Source organism: Podarcis raffonei, chromosome 5 (genome assembly GCF_027172205.1).
Source record: "Podarcis raffonei isolate rPodRaf1 chromosome 5, rPodRaf1.pri, whole genome shotgun sequence".
Classification (NCBI taxonomy): domain Eukaryota; kingdom Metazoa; phylum Chordata; class Lepidosauria; order Squamata; family Lacertidae; genus Podarcis; species Podarcis raffonei.
In genome coordinates, this window is record NC_070606.1 from 98,538,873 (window position 1) to 98,556,058 (window position 17,186).

Consider the following 17,186-nt stretch of genomic DNA (forward strand, 5'->3'; position numbering starts at 1 on the left):
CTGAATTCTCAGTCTTCTTTTCTCCAGGCCAAATGCCCCCAGTTCCCTCAACCGTTCTGCATACGGCTTCATTTCCAGACCCTTGATCATCTTGGCCACCCTCCTCTGCACACATTCTACCTTGCCAATAAACTGCGATTCCCAGAACTGGACAAAAGTTGAGAAGCGTGCTTTATGTCCTAATTTGCAGTTAACGCTTTCCTTGGTGTCGAATTTGGGGCTGATGCAAAAATGTCAGTCTTTGTTTTTCCTCTCCTGCTCAAGTGTGTACAACCCCCCCCAACCCCCCCCCCACCTAATTTGAGCCTGGAGCATAAGAAAGTGCCAAGCCGGGCGGAATGTCCTCAGCGGCAAAAGCCACTATTTACAGGGGATAATTTGACGGCAGGCCTGGAAAAACGCTGGAGATGCGAGAGACCTGGAACTGCAGGAAACAGCGAAGTCGCCTCCTCTGCAAAACTGCTTCCCAGGCCTGCCGCAGGGAAGGGTCTCATCCTGCCCCAAAGCCCCCTTGGGCCTGCTGGGGATGGGGCAGAGCCCTTTCTTTAAGGCTTCCCAGCCTGTGCACCTGACAGATGGCTGGTGGGGAGGCTGCGGGGGGAGGCGAAGGAGCAGGGAGCTTCCTCCAGCGCTAGGGTCTTGTCCCTCGTCCAAGCGGGGAGGAAAACAGGAGGAAAACAGTGCGACCTTTGCGGTGCCCTGGCTCCTTAACACTGCTTTCTTGTCTTCCAGCACATCCCCAAGGAGAACAGCTGGCCGGATCTGGAGCTAAACATTTTCTCTGCAGAGGGATGCTGAAGGCGTGAGGAGGGAGAGAGAAACAACAGGTTTCGGTTTTTTCCTGGTAGGGGGGGTAGCAAAATCCCGGGGGAATGGGAGGCTTTCCTTCCTGTTTACCAATTCGCCTGGAAAAATTCCCACACTTTCAAGGCAGTTAATAATAATAATAAAAAGCACCAAGCGCCGTTTGAAGCATCGCACTTTGAAAAAAAGTATGCATTTTTGTTGAAAAGGAAAGGGGGGGGGAGCCATGCAGAAAGATTGAGGGGAAAGCTTATTTTTGCAGCTGGCTTCTGATCAAACTGCAGACTTGCAGAGGATCGGTAGGCTGCCTTCCTCTCTTTTGCAGGCAAGGAAGCGCAACACGGGACACGTCAAAACAGCAGGTGCAACCAGGGGCCTGCAATGGAAAGAGCTCCAGGTGACTCGAGACAGCGAGCCAAGCCGCAAGTAGCTAGGGAAGGCCACCCTCTGACCCTCTCTTCTGTTCCTTAGCCAGTTTGAGGATGAATCAGGGAGTCCTTACTGACCCCAAAACTGGACTAGGAATGTAAGAAGCACTGTGCCAGATCGGATGGAGGGTTCATTGGCTGCAGCCAGATGCTTCCAGGAAGATCGCAAGCAAAGTGCAAAGGCAGCCAGCAAACCTCTGCTGCTGCTTCTCCGTAGCTCAGGTCCTGGGTTCAATCGCAAGCAACCTCAGTTAAAAAGGAATCTCAGGCAGAAGAGCTGGCAAAGATGAAGAGCAGGTAGAAGAGCAGGAAACTGTCTTATACTCCACACCCATAAGAAATCCATCTTGGCGGCATCTACACTTGGAACTCCCTGCCACTTGATATCAGGCTGGCGCCGTCGCTGTACCCTTTTCGGCACTTGCTAAAGACATTTTTGTTTCGACAAGCCTACCCAGGTATCTAGAACGCTGGTGTGCTTTTAGCTTATTACTTTTTTTTTGAACATTTTAATTGCTTTTATTAATAATTTTATTGCCTCATTTTTTATTTTTTTGCAAGCTGCTTTGAGGGCATTTTTAAACAATCAAGTGGTAGGTAAAGGTAACGGGACCCCTCACCATTAGGTCCAGTCACGGACAACTCTAGGGTTGCAGCGCTCATCTCGCTTTATTGGCCGAAGGAGCAGGCGTACAGCTTCCGGGTCATGTGGCCAGCAGGACTAAGCCGCTTCTGGTGAACCAGAGCAGCGCACGGAAACGCCGTTTACCTTCCCGCTGGAGTGGTACCTATTTATCTACTTGCACTTTGACGTGCTTTCGAACTGCTAGGTTGGCAGGAGCAGGGACTGAGCAACGGGAGCTCACCCCGTCGCGGGGATTTGAACCGCCGACCTTCTGATCGGCAAGCCCTAGGTTCGGTGGTTTAGACCACAGTGCCACCTGCGTCCCACTAATCAAGTGGTAAAGGTAAAGGTACCCCTGCCCATACGGGCCAGTCTTGCCAGACTCTGGGGTTGTGCGCCCATCTCACTTAAGAGGCCGGGGGCCAGCGCTGTCCGGAGACACTTCCGGGTCATGTGGCCAGCGTGACAAGCTGCATCTGGCGAGCCAGCGCAGCACACGGAAACGCCGTTTACCTTCCCGCCAGTAAGCGGTCCCTATTTATCTACTTGCACCCGGGGGTGCTTCCGAACTGCTAGGTTTGCAGGAGCAGGGACTGAGCAACGGGAGCGCACCCCACCGCGGGGATTCGAACCGCCGACCTTTCGATCGGCAAGTCCTAGGCGCTGAGGCTTTTACCCACAGTGCCACCCGCTTTCAGACAGGGGCCTCATCCATCCCTAACTGGAGATGTAGCAGAATGAACCTATTTAGTATTTCTTTGTTAAACGTATACCCTGCCCTTCACCCAAAGATCTCGGAGATGTTCAGAAGATAAGAGCACAAAATAAATAGTTAAAGCAAAACAGAATAATGACCACCACCCGCAAACACATCTGAAAGGTCCTGGGATATTAATCAGTCAAAGGCCTGGTCACCGTAGAATTGTAGAGTTGGAAGGGACCCTGAGGGTCATCTAGTCCAACCCCCTGCAATGCAGGAATTTGCAGTTGTCCCATGTGGGGATCGAACCCGCAACCTTGGAATTATCAGCACCACACTCTAACCAACTGAGCTATCCAGGCTGAAGAGGGACGTTTTCACCCGGCGTCTAAAAATATATAATGAGGGTGGCAGGCAAACCTCCCTGGGGAGAGCATCCCACAAATGGGGAGCCACTGCAGAAAAGGCCCCGTTCTCGTGTTGCCGCCTTCCAGATGTCTAGTGAAGGAGGCACACAAAGAAGGACCTCAGATAAAGCTCCTAGAGCCTGGGTCAGTTCATATTGGGCCCAGAAACTAACGGGCAGCCAGTGGAGCTGAGCCAGGATCAGAGTAATATGTGCAAACTGTCTTGCCCTGGTGACAATTTGGCTGCCAAATTCTGCACCAGCTGATGTTTCCATACCGTCCTTCAGAGGCAGCCCTACGTATAATGTGCTGCAGTCATCTAACCTAGAGGTTACAAGAGCATAGGCAAAGCGGCCCTCGGGAGAGATGCTGGCAGCCAGAAGAGGCTGCAATAGGCTCTATGGGCCAGTGGCCTAGCTCTGTATCAAATGTCTTCATCCCGAACGCGAAGGCTTCCTATATCTACCAGCTGTTGCCAGACCTCCCCTCCTCCGTAGACTTCTTTAAGCCCATTTTCAAGCCGGAGTCTGCTGCCACATCTGGTGGCAGCAAACCCTGCCGTTTAAGTGTGCCGTGCGAAGAAGTACTCTCCCGCGTGTGTTCTGAATCCGTGCCATGACTCAGTTTTCCCTCCCTCTAATTTTTTGCAGCCTCCCGTGCCTCCGAGAAGAGTCAGGGGAAAGGATTCTTCGTGTGGGGCTTAATTCAAGCCAGAATTCTTGCAGCGCTCAGCCCCACAAACATTTCTGAACAAGGCTGCGGAACTGCGCCAGAAGCAGGGAACAGGGCAGAGAAAGTCCTTGCCCAACCTCTTGCCCCCTTTCCCCAAATATGCAGAACCGTCCTTGCAAAGGCCCATCGCTCAGCGCGAGAGCGTGTGCTTGGCATGCAGAAGGTTCCCAGCTTCAATCCCCAGTGGCATTGCTAGGTGGCTAAGAAAAGACTCCCTGGAGAGCTGGCAAACAGAAGGGGAAGAAATGGAGGCAGTGAGAGATTTAACTTTCTTAAGACAGCATCTTAAAAAGCAGAGACATCACCTTGCCAGCAAAGGTCCGTATAGTTAAAGCCATGGTTTTCCCAGTAGTGATGTATGGAAGTGAGAGCTGGACCATAAAGAAGGCTGATCGCCAAAGAATTGATGCTTTTGAATTATGGTGTTGGAGGAGACTCTTGAGAGTCCCATGGACTGCAAGAAGATCCAACAGATCCTTAGGGAACAGATTCTTAGGGAAATCAGCCCTGAGTGCTCACTGGAAGGACAGATCGTGAAGCTGAGGCTCCAAGACTTTGGCCACCTCATGAGAAGAGAAGACTCCCTGGAAAAGACCCTGATGTTGGGAAAGATGGAGGGCCCAAGGAGAAGGGGACAACAGAGGATGAGATGGTGAGACAGTGTTCTCGAAGAGACCAGCATGAGTTTGACCAAACTGCAGGAGGCAGTGGAAGACAGGAGTGCCTGGCGTGCTCTGGTCCAGGGGGTCATGAAGAGTTGGACACGACTAAATGACTAAACAACAACAAACCCGCAGTTGTGGAATCGCAGAATCCAGAGGCCGTCTCCACCAAGAGGAGACCCCTGTCCATGCAGAGCAAATCAGCTGAGTCACATTTCGATGCCCTCCTTGCCCCTGGCACCACCTGGCAAACACCCCCTGATGGAGACCACCAAATCCACCAGGACTTGCTCAGCATAGATGCCCCCCTCCTTCCCAGTAACAGAGACAGGGCATGAACCAGTAAGAAAGTCCCATGCCTGAGACCCAGCGAACCGGAGCTGAACGAGAAGAGCAGGCAGTTTGGCCTCCGAGGTCTGATCCGTTTGTGTCCCAGGCTGCCCCCCATATTGGTGCCTGTTTTCTGAGCCCCCCAAGGCCACTGACTCACCTCGTCCCCCTCCAGGGCCGGGCCACCTCTGCCACCAACCAATCTGAGCTGAAGGAACGGATTCTCTCAACCCCAAACACAACGACCTACGAGATCTGGATTAGCGAGACAGGCTTTCTTTTTAAAAAAGGCATCTGAGAGCAAAAGGGGGAAAGGTGAAAATCAAAGACACGCACCCCCCCTCTCTGTTTTATAGGAATATGTCTACTTACCTGCATGTGGCCCCTATCCAAAATGCACTTTCTCTCTCCATTGCCCTTGCTGAACATCAACAACACCGCCATTTCCCCTCAGATCGTCAGCTACTTTGGAATCTGGACGGTCCTGTTCCCCCCAATTGATCTGTTTACACTTCTTCTAAAAAGAAAATCCAGACTAACAAGCCCACATGTCCGCTTTGGGGCTGCGTTCTTCTGTTGAGTCAGTCGGGATTGCCAAACGTATGTGCCTGACCCATTGGCCTTGGACTGAGCACAGGAACCTGCCCCTGGTCCCTCCAGACCAGTGTTGCCTGCTCAGACTGGCAGCAGCTCCCCAGGCTTAAAGCCAAGTGTGTGTGTGTGAGAGAGAGAGAGAGAAAGGAGCCGTAGCCTTCCGGACTACAACACCCATAATTCCCTGAGACATTGTTCATACTGCCTGGGAATTATGGGAGTTGGAGAGCATCAGGTTCCACACCAGGTTTTTCCACCTCTGCTACCCAAGAGCTGTTTAAACTGCAGAGTCCAGGGATTGAATCACAAGAATTCTCAGGGTGGAAGGTACCCCGAGGGTCATCTAGCCCAACCCCCCAGAACGAAAGCATGCACTTGGCCACGGAGCCCTTTCCATCGCCCTGGCATAATTGCAAACTAAACAGAGTTCCTCTGGGCAAATTTGGATCCGGATCCACTTCTTTTTCAAAAGCGGGATTTCACACCACAAGAGAGGAGGAGGGATGTGTGGCTGAAGCGATGCAAAACCGAATGCAGCCGTGCACAAGGAGGTAATTAATAATAATAATAATAATAATAATAATAATAATAATAATAATAATAATAATTTATACCCCGCCCATCTGGCTGGGTTTCCCCAGCCACTCTGAGTGGCTTCCAACAGAACACTAAAATACAATAACCTATTAAACATTAAAGCTTCCCTAAACAGGGCTGCCGTCAGATGTCTTCTAAAAGTTTGGTAGTTATTTTTCTCTTTGACATCTGGTGGGAGGGCGTTCCACAGGGCGGGGGCCACTACCGAGAAGGTCCTCTGCCTGGTTCCCTGTAACTTGGCTTCTCGCAGGGAGGGAACCGCCAAACAAGGCTCAGCGATGTGGCATAGGGAAAAATTCTGTGATAGTATTTTTTAGTGTTTCATTTTTTGTTTATAAGTAATGTCGTTATGTTGCAGGAGGGGTGGTTTTTCATGTTGTGAGCCACCTTGAGCATGGTCTGAACTGTGGAAAGCTGGCAAGCAAATAAAATTAGGATCTATACGGATGAAAGGTAGATTTTAAATTGTTTTATCTCCCGTAATTAAATCACAGGAGTGCCACTAAAAAGGTGCGTAAATATTATCAATGTCTATACCAGTCTTTCCCAACCTGGTGTCCACCAAATATTTTGAAATACAGCTGTGCTGACTGGGGCATTTGGGAACTGCATCCCAAAACATCTGGCGGGCCCCAGGTTTGGGAAGACACATCTGCATGTCATCATCATTTTATTTATTCCATTGCATTTATATCCCACCTTTTTTCTCCCCCAGGGAGCTCGAGGTGGCATGCATGATTCTCCCCCTCCTCATTTAATCCTCACGACACCCCTGTGAGGTAGGCCAGGATGAGAGGCAGTCACTGCCTGCCTCCCGATTGCCCACTGAGCTTCGTGTCTGAATGGGGATTCGAACCCTGATCTCCCAGGTCTGAGTCCAACACTCTAACACCACACATTTAAAGCCCTGTGATACCACTTTGAAGAGTCATGGTTGGTTAAAAGAGGTATGAAAAAAGAATTTTAAAAAAGAGAAGGGGGGTATGACTAGAATAATATTATGTCAAAGTATATAAAGTGGAGTAAAGGACCAAGATAAGGGAAATTAGAGACATAATTAGTGGGAATATATAATTATAATTATAAACGAGGTTTGAAAGAGGGTTAGAATTTGCTGAATTTGACGGAATAAAGAGGAATACAAAAAAGGGAGATGTGAGGAGGTCAGGAAAGAGGGATATAGAACTTTGAAACTTAAAAGTGGATCCTTTTTCTTTTTCTTTTCTTTATTAAGTGTGTTTTTTCTGTCTTCTGTTTTGATATATGTGTTTGTTTGATTTCTATGTTTTGTAAAATCCCAATAAATATTTATCAAAAACAAAAAACAAAAACCAAGAGTCATGGCTTCCCCCAAAGACCTTTGGGAGTTGTAGTTTATAATGGGTGCAAAGTCTAGATAGGAGGCCTTTATTCCCCTCACAGAGCTACAATTCCCAGAGCGGTTTTACAGCCAGTCCCTCTTCTCAGAATACAATCTGAATCATTGAGAGAGTGTTGGGATGATGGGAAATGAGGCAGGGGTGAATAACAGAGGGTGAATATGAGTAAATGCATTTACACATGCTTCACTTCAGCAGTGGGAGCGATTAAGGCTGAGTCTTCACAAATGTCTTTTAAGGAAGGACTGGGGGCTGAGGGAGCTGGCACTGTGTGGGCTTGTAAATTTATTTAGCTGACTTTTTAATGTGGCGATATGGTTGTGGGCCGCCCTGAGACCTTAAGGGGAATGGCAGATTGTGCTGATTAAAAGTTAATAATAATAATAATAATAATAATAATAATAATAATAATAATAATATCACAATAGTAGTAATTTGTAATTCCTGGGAGACAGCTACAAATGTACAGGGCACCAAGGCGGAGAGATATCAGCTTGCAACATGGGTGGGTGGGGGGGCACTGAAACCCCCATACCTGCAGCCCCTTCTAAATACAAGGAGGATTCCCTAAATGGGGAGCCCTTTCATTTCTGGAAGAAAAAAAATAAGAGAGGCGCTGGGGCTTCCCCCTTGCAGAGGCGAATTGAAAGGGAAACCCAAGCATCCCCCACAACCTTCACACTCCCCACAACCCATCCGTCAGATCCTGACACCCCACAGGGGTGAATTGGGGGTGCCATAGGAACCCCCTCTCTCTCCAGCCCCCCCTTCCTTGCCAAAGCCATACTGACCCTCTGTCCTGGTACCACCAGCAGGTCCGGCCTGGGCGCCCGGGGCTGGGATTCTGGGGCAGCCGCGAACCCCTCCACCTCCTCGTCCTCCCCAGTCGAGAGCCGCTGATAATCCGACTTCTCCCCCATGGCTGAGCGGAGCTGTGCCAAATCCGGAGGCCAGATCCTGGCCGAGAGAGCGAGGCGTGCTGTGCCGCAGTCCCAGAATGCGAGGAGACCGGCCCCACCTCACCTGGCTGAGGGATCAGGGGGCCATCTTAGCCTCTGGTCAGGAGTGAGTCAGCCCTTTCCAGAGGTGGGTGGCAGGAGGATTCTCCTGGAATTCTCAGGCATCCCTCTGGCCAACCCCCTCCCTCCTGCGCCTGCATCCCGTCGCCATGGCGAGAGAGAGAGAGATGGAGGGAGGCCTCTCAGAGAGGATGCTGTGATGCTCCCAGCTTAATGCTATGTGGCGGATTGTGGGAGGGAGGGAGGATTCCCGGCAAAGAGGCGAAGATTCGGAAGATTCAGTCGTCCTTTTTCCAGGCAACTGGGCAAGGAGGGAGCTGATGGAGGAAACTGGTCCAGGCAAAGGCTGATGCGAAAGCAAGGTGGCACAGAAAGGACAGGGCAGCGATGCCGCTCAGAATAGAAACCAGGAGCAGCCCCCCCCCCACATCCCCTGCCTGCAGCTGTGCTCTCCCCCTCCCCTTGCAGGGCTGCATCTCCCCCTCCCCTTCCCCTGGCGATCCAATCAGCAAGGACCCAGAGAGGGAGAGGGGCTTTTTCCGGCTCACACCACCTGGCCCAGCTGCGCTCTTCAAAGCAGGGGGGGTTGGGGAGTACAAAGGGGGGTTCGTCTGCCTAGATCAGGCTTTGGCAACCTGGCACGCTCCCTCCGGCCCCACGGAGGGCGGAATGCATGGACCACTTCTCTCGCTCATTCATGGCCTTATCCTCCTCTTAAGCAAAAGCCTAAGAAAATAGTGGCCATCAATGCCTCTTGGAGGAGAAAATTCCTCCGTGTGTGTGTGTGTGTGTGTGTGTGTGTGTGTGTGTGTGTGTAAGACCAGCTGGAAGGTGTGCAGAGGAGGGCGGCCAAGATGATCAAGGGTCTGCAAACCAAGCCATATGAGGAATGGTTGAAGGAGATGGGTATGTTTAGCCTAGAGGAGACTGAGATGAGATATGAGAGCCGTCTTCAAATATCTCAAGGGCTGCTCCATGGAAGATGGAGCAAGCCTTTCTCCTGCTTCAAGGGTAGGACTCGAACCCATGGCTTCAAGTTAGCAAGAAAGGAGATTCCGACAAAACATCTGGAAGTACCTTCTGAGGGCAAGAGCCGTTTGACAGTGGAACGGTCTCCCTTGGGAGGTGGTTGGAGGTTTTTAAGCAGAGGTTGGGTGGCCATCTGTCATGGATGCTTTAGCTGAGATTCCTGCATTGCAGGGGGTGGAACAGATGACCCTTGGAGGTCCCTTTCAACTCTACAATTCTATGATTCTATGAAGAGTCTTCTGTCTTGAATCTCCCATTCAATGACCTCCACTGGGTTCTAGTATTATGAGAGAGGGAGGAAAAAAACACCTCTCTGTCCACTTCCAACATACCATGCATGGTCTGAGACACTCACGTCCTGCTTGAGGGCATCTTCCGTGAGAAGAGGATGCTGGACCAGATTTGGCACTGGCCTGATCCAGCAGATGCTTTTATGATAAGAGAGGCTGACTTCGCACGCTGTGTGCACCAGCTGGAAAAGCAGGAACCGGGTCCCAAGGAACACTGGTGCCCAAGTCCAAGAGAGGAACATGTGGCTCCCATAAGCCTCAGGCAGCGCAGTCCACAATAATGCCATCTGATAAAACATCAGTGGAGTGACTCTTAAGAACAGAGGAAGAGCTTCTGCTGGATCAGGCCAGTGTCCCACCTAGGCCACCATCCTGCTCTCACAGTGGCCAACCACATGCCCTCAACGGGAAACCCGCAAGCAGGATTCAAACACAAAGGCACTCTCCCCTTGTTTGGTTTCCAGCAACTTGTATTCAGAAGAATTAATACCTCTGAACAGGGAGACAAAGCATCGTCACTGTGACTAGCAGCCATCAACAACGCCTCCTCCATGAATTTGTCTACTCTTTTAAAGCCATCCAGGTTTGTGGCCACAACAAACTCCTACAAAAGGGAGTTTCCCAAGGCACTGCATGAATAAGTCATTTTCTTTTTATCTGTTCCCAACCTTCCAGCTTCAAGCTCACCTTGCCAACAAAGGTCCATATAGTTAAAGCTATGGTTTTCCCAGTAGTGATGTATGGAAGTGAGAGCTGGACCATAAAGAAGGCTGATCGCCAAAGAATTGATGCTTTTGAATTATGGTGTTGGAGGAGACTCTTGAGAGTCCCATGGACTGCAAGAAGATCAAACCTCTCCATTCTGAAGGAAATCAGCCCTGAGTGCTCACTGGAAGGACAGATCCTGAAGCTGAGGCTCCAAGACTTTGGCCACCTCATGAGAAGAGAAGACTCCCTGGACAAGACCCTGATGTTGAGAAAGATGGAGGCACAAGGAGAAGGGGACGGCAGAGGACGAGATGGTGGGACAGTGTTCTTGAAGCTACCAGCATGAGTTTGACCAAACTGCGGGAGGCAGTGGAAGACAGGAGTGCCTGGCGTGCTCTGGTTCAGGGGGTCACAAAGAGTCGGACACGACTAAACAACAACAACAAGTCGGTCTCCGGAGGATGGGAAGCTGAATCCATGCCCTGCATAGAGCAGAATGGCAGAACAGGGACACGGAAGCAGGAGCCATGAAAGAAGGAGGAAGATTAGGACTGTAGGGCAAGATGGCAGGGAACCTGTGGCTGGACCGTTGGCCATGATCGCTGGGATTGGAGTCTATATGGAAAGCCAAAGGTGACTTATCCCTGCCTTAGATGAAACACAGCTTTAGCCCCCTACAATTCCGTGATTCCTTTGACTTCCAGTTTATTTATTCCAGGCTGAGAAACCTCAAGTCCAGCAGAGCAATTTCACGAATGCTTTCCCCTCCCACACAAAGACGTTCTGAGGACTGAGCAGGAGCAGACATTTCTCATTTATTTATTCATCCACAGCACTTGTCTGTTCCTCGTTCCTCCGGGGCTTGGGAGCCTGGAGCTGGCGGCTTTCCTGTCCCTCCATCCCTCACTTCCGCCTGCCAGGGCCTGGCGTGCTTCCTGGATTCCTGCTCTGCCGGTGCGGTGACAGGCGTGGGTGGGCAGGGCCCCTTTCGCGCGTCTGCTGCCTCAGGGCTCTTCCTGCCTCAGCCCATGAGCTGCGCTCTCTGGTATGACGGAGGAGAGCAGGCCTGTCATCTGGGACCTTTGAGGAGGCCCTGCATGGAACTGGATGCGCACACAGGTGTTCCCCGTGAGCACCTGGAGTTGGTGATGCTTTGCTGGTGCGAGCAGATACCGTGCCGCGTTCGTCGAGGACGGACAAATCTCTTACTGCTCTTCCAAGCGGGGAAAGAGAACTGTAGGAGCCGAGGGGGTGAAGAAAGGTCTCATTGCCTGGGACTTTTTAATGGAGAGAAAAGTCGACATGATAGAAGCACATAACACTATGAATGGCATGAATAGGGGGGACACCCATTTTTTCTTCTGCTCTCCTAGCAGTACAAAGGTACCTCGGGTTACAGACACTTCAGGTTACAGACTCCGCTAACCCAGAAATAGTACCTCGTGTTAAGAACTTTGCTTCAGGATGAGAATAGAAATCGTGCAGCGGCAGCAGGAGGCCCCATTAGCTAAAGTGGTACCTCAGGTTAAGAACAGTTTCAGGTTAAGAACGGACCTCCAGAACAAATTAAGTTCTTAACCAGAGGTTGTTGTTGTTGTTTAGATGTTTAGTCGTGTCCGACTCTTTGTGACCCCCTGGACCAGAGCACGCCAGGCCCTCCTGTCTTCCACTGCCTCCCGCAGTTTGGTCAAACTCATGCTGGCAGCTTCGAGAACACTGTCCCACCATCTCGTCCTCTGTCGTCCCCTTCTCCTTGTGCCCTCCATCTTTCCCAACATCAGGGTCTTTTCCAGGGAGTCTTCTCTTCTCATGAGGTGGCCAAAGTATTGGAGTTAACCAATAACGATCTGTCCTTCCAGTGAGCACTCAGGGCTGATTTCCTTCAGAATGGAGAGGTTTGACCTTCTTGCAGTCCATGGGACTCTCCAGAGTCTCCTCCAGCACCAGAATTCAAAAGCATCAGTTCTTCGGTGATCAGCCTTCTTTATGGTCCAGCTCTCACTTCCATACATCACTACTGGGAAAACCATGGCTTTAACTAGACGGACCTTTGTTGGCAAGGTGATGTCTCTGCTTTTTAAGATGCTATCTAGGTTTATCATCACTTTTTCCCAAGAAGCAGGCATCTTTTAATTTCGTGGCTGCTGTCACCATCTGCAGTGATCATGGAGCCCAAGAAAGTAAAATCTCTCACTGCCTCCACCGACTCAACCACAACAAATGCTTGGTCTCTGGTCGGCAGCCCTTCCTCCCCAGACCTCAACAGAGGCTCCCCAGTTCAGATTCTCCTTCTCAAACAGAAGTGGGAGACCGAGACCTGTGCAATGTCAGGACAAGCCAGGCCAGTGACCTCGCCAGAGCTACTAGACCTTGTGAGCAGGATAAAGAAAGCAGGTCATGGGCTGACTTCCCCCACATCCTCTTCCATGATGCAGAAGGCAACATAACTCTGCACCCTGATGTCCCTGCGCATTGCAGAGGCCGTGGCCCAGTGGAAGAGGATGTGCTTTGCAGACAGAAGGTCCCAGGTCCAATTCCTGGCACCTCTAGATGAGGATAAGGGAGACCCAGATCAAAAACCTGCAGAGCGGCTGCCGGTCCGTGTTGGCAACACTGGGCTGGGTGGACCAATGGTCTGACTCCATATATAAGGCAGTTTCCTCTGCTTCCTATATTCCCTGCCCTGCACTCCACGCTACTGTCTGCCCCTGGCAGTGGGCAGGGAAATGCACATCCAGGAGACATAAAACGGTTAGCACATTTGCAAAGATAAGCAGGGTCTGGTATGGTTTCGAATTGGATGGGAGACCGCATGTTGAGATCCTGCAATGCAAGGGGTTGGGCTGGATGACCCCCAAGGTCCCTTCCAGCTCCACTATGATTCTATCATTCAGAGCTGCTGCAGACCTGACAAAAATCCCTCTTACAAAAGGCCTTTCCATATACTTAAAGTGAGAAATTGTGAGTATCAGCAATTGGAATGTAGAATTTGCATTGTATTTCTTGACCCTTTTCTGTAAACAGCCTAGGGATTTCTGTTGAAGTATGAAGTGGCATATGCGTGTGTTAAACATACATACATGGAAATGGAAATACGAAAAAAATAATTAAAAGGTTTGCTTCACAGGTGTGAAATGACCAGGTCAGAAATTGTTATGCGACTACTGTACAGTAGAGGGACGCAGGTGGCGCTGTGGATTAAACCACAGAGCCTAGGTCTTGCCGATCAGAAGGTCGGCGGTTCGAACCCCCGCGACGGGGTGAGCTCCCGTTGCTCGGTCCCTGCTCCTGCCAACCTAGCAGTTCGAAAGCACATCAATGTGCAAGTAGATAAATAGGTACCGCTCTGGCGGGAAGGTAAACGGCGCTTCCATTGGCCTGGTTCGCCAGAAGCGGCTTAGTCATGCTGGCCACATGACCAGGAAGCTGTACACCGGCTCCCTCGGCCAGTAAAGCGAGATGAGCGCCGCAACCCCAGAGTCGGCCACGACTGGACCTAATGGTCAGGGGTCCCTTTACCTTTTTACTATACAGTGGTACCTCGGTTTTCTAATGTAATCTGTTCCAGAAGACTGTTCCGAGTTCTGAAACGTTCGAAAACTGAAAACTCAATAGCCTCAGGATCCTGCACTCAGAGGAAGCTGTGGGGCATGTTTGACTTCCGAGGCGCGTTCGAAAACCGAAGCATTTACTTCCGGGTGTACGGCGTTCGGAAACCGAAATGTTCATCAACGGAGACGTTTGAAAACCAAGGTACCACTTTATATGCTTTCTGGCTTCGCACAAGAGGCATCTGGTTCTGCCCCTGTGAGGACAGGATGCTGGACCTGATGCGCCATTGGCCTGATCCAGTAGCTGCTTCTCATGTGAGTAATTACCACACCTGACAAGCACGTGGAGATCTGCTTCAAGTGTGTATTCGCACTGTGGCCTCACAGGGCAGGGCTGCTCATTTGTACCCGTTGCAAAACAAACCGTAACACTCTCTGCTGTCGTCACACACATGGCAGAGCATGAGGCTCCTGACATGGGAGCAACAGCTGAGCAGGCCTGCGTAATGCAATCTCACTCCGAGTCAGACCATTGGTCCCTCGGTAATGTCTACACGGACTGGCAGAGGCTCTTCAGGAACACAGGAAGCTGCCTTAAACAGAGCCGGACCATTGTTCCATGTAGCTCAGTATTGTCTACACTGAGCGGCAGAGGCTCTCCAAGGTTTCAGACCTAGGGGACATTCCCAGCCCAACCTGGAGATCCCAGAGAAGGCCCTGGGGCCTTCAGTATGTTTCCGAGCACAATTCAAAGTGTTGGTGCTGACCTTTAAAGCCCTAAACGGCCTCAGTCCAGTATGCCTGAAGGAGCGTCTCCACCCCCATCGTTCTGCCTGACACTGAGGTCCAGCCCCGAGGGCCTTCTGGCGGTTCCCTCCCTGCGAGAAGTGAGGTTACAGGGAACCAGGCATAGGGCCTTCTCGGTGGTGGCACTGGCCCTGTGGAACGCCCTCCCACCAGATGTCAAAGAGAAAAACAATACCAGACTTTTAGAAGACATCTGAAGGCAGCCCTGTTCAGGGAAGCTTTTAGTGTACGATGTATTGCAGTATTTTAATATTTTTTTGGAAGCCACCCAGAGTGGCTGGGGAAGCCCAGCCAGATGGGTGAGGTATAAATAATTTATTATTATTATTATTATCATTATTATTATTATTATTATTATTATTATTATTATTATTATTATCATTATTATTATTATCATTATTATTATTATTATTATTATTAAAAAGAGGCTCTTCCACCGAGCTACAGATCTTCCCCAGCTTTCTCATTAACAAGTTGACCTAGGAACCATCTTGTAACACTTAGTATTTTCAGAACACATTTCAAGTGTCCAAAGTGCTGCATTTGAATATATTTCTTTTTAAAACTATTCTGTTTCACTTCTCGTTTTGAAAGCAACCCAGAGAATCCTTGTTGATGAGAGATCATTTCATCATAGATAAAACTAAATAAGTTCACAGAGACATAATTTCATTAATTCTTACAACAGTCCTGTAAGGTAAGCCAATTCTATTGCTCCCATATTTTGACCTGCCAGTGAATGGCATGTAATACATTTAATAATGTACGTTTCCGAGCACAATTCAAAGTGCTGGTGCTGACCTTTAAAGCCCTAAATGGCCTCGGTCCAGTATACCTGAAGGAGCGTCTCCACCCCCATCGCTCTGCCCAGACACTGAGGTCCAGCACCGAGGGCCTTCTGGCTGTTCCCTCGCTGTGAGAAGCCAAGTTACAGGGAACCAGGCAGAGGGCCTTCTCGGTGGTGGCACCTGCCCTATGGAACTCCCTCCCACCAGATGTCAAAGAGAACAAGAACTACCAAACTTTTAGAATACATCTAAAGGGGAGCTTTTAATGTTTAATAGGTTATTGTATTTTAGTGTTTTGTTGGAAGCCGCCCAGAGTGGCTGGGGAAACCCAGCCAGATGGGCGGGGTATAAAAAATAAATAAATAAATAAATAAATAAATAATGACGATACTAATAATGATGATGACACACTTGGCCGAGGGGGGGCAGGGGGAGAGAAAGGGGAGACACAGTCCTGAAAGGCGCACAGGCGTCTATGGAGCAAGGCGTCTATGGAGCAAGCAACCTTTGAAACAGAAGCTGAGAAGTTTGTAGCTGCTAATCCCCATCCCTTCTCAGTGCAAACAAACACCTGTCAGTCACATGTGCCATGAGGGAACCCCGGGCGCACGCAATTTCCGATGCTGAAGCGTAAGAAATGCATTACACACCAAGGGACCGTTTTCAGCAACATTCCACAGAAAGAAGGAAAAGGCCAACCGGGTCAAATAAGCGATAAATCACGTTTCCACAGAAGTACCACTCACTCAAACTGAAAACGCATGTTTCCTGTTACACAAACACACACACGATATTTTTTGAAGCGTCAAACTGCACTTCAGACAAGCCTGCTCCAGATCCTGGAAGCATGCAGCCAGTCACTAAAACCACCTAGTTATTACAACAAGTGAGTAGCAAAGACACAGGAAACGTTGCTTTAACACCTCCCTTTTCCTCGCTGCGCTAATGAACAAATGCACACATGCAATATAGATCTTATTGACCTGTAAAAAGACAACCCAGTTCCCACTAAGGAACAAAACGGCGCTTTTGCAAGCCCCAGTGGACTGTTCTCAGTCCTGACCTCCCTGAAGTCTCAGGGTCTGCATTTAGTCGCCTTAGGGGTTTCAACCTCATCGCAAGCGGCCCAGGGCCCACTGGAGAGCTTGAAAAACAAAAGTTCTCTGCCCCAGCTGCTTTGAAATCACACTTTGAGCAACTCCTGGGCGCTGCTGCCAGCCTCCCACATCAGCCAGGGCCGGGAGCGGGGGCATCGGGGCGGCTCCTGGAGTCGGTACTCACCTCCTGCATCTCTTCCGGAGGGATGCCTTAAGGCTCAGGTGGCTGGTTGCCCATCGCCAAACATCTGGCCAGGAGTTTTGCTCTGTCTCTCTCTCTCTGCCTCCCTCTCTCCCAGCCAGGCTGCCTCTCTCCCAATTGGCCAGCCAGTCACATGACCATGACTTCACCCATCCTGGCATGCAGAGAGGAAGGTGACCACTCACTCATTAGCAGTGACGTCAGAGTTTCAGTGACAGGCTCCCATTCACCAGGGAGACGCACCGGTCCGGGTGGTTGGCTTCCTTGGAAAGTCACACTGACAGCCTCAGACGAAGAAGTTGAAGAAGAAAAGGGAATCGCGCAACACGCAGCCTCCAGGCTCCCGTAAATTCCGGAGAGTCTGGCAGGAGCTCCAAGGTGAATCCAGTGCATCTCCCATCCCTCAGGTTCAGCCACGAGGAAGATTATCCACCAGG

The 17,186-nt window shown here is 50.3% G+C and overlaps 1 protein-coding gene across 4 annotated transcripts in view; it reads right to left on the reverse strand.

Annotated features, from left to right (window-relative positions):
* The window catches only part of TNK2 (tyrosine kinase non receptor 2), a 99,061-nt gene that overhangs the window by 63,738 nt on the left and 18,137 nt on the right, over window positions 1-17,186 (reverse strand). The window contains exon 1 of one of the 4 annotated variants that reach the window (XM_053387327.1): window positions 16,732-16,843. The exons of 2 other annotated variants lie outside the window; for them this stretch is intronic. In XM_053387327.1, coding sequence (XP_053243302.1) covers window positions 16,732-16,740 — 9 coding nt within the window. In that variant the 5' untranslated portion in view covers window positions 16,741-16,843. Of the gene's footprint in view, window positions 1-8,049; window positions 8,620-16,731; window positions 16,844-17,186 lie in introns of those variants that run through there. One more of the 4 variants, XM_053387323.1, reaches the window with a different exon arrangement.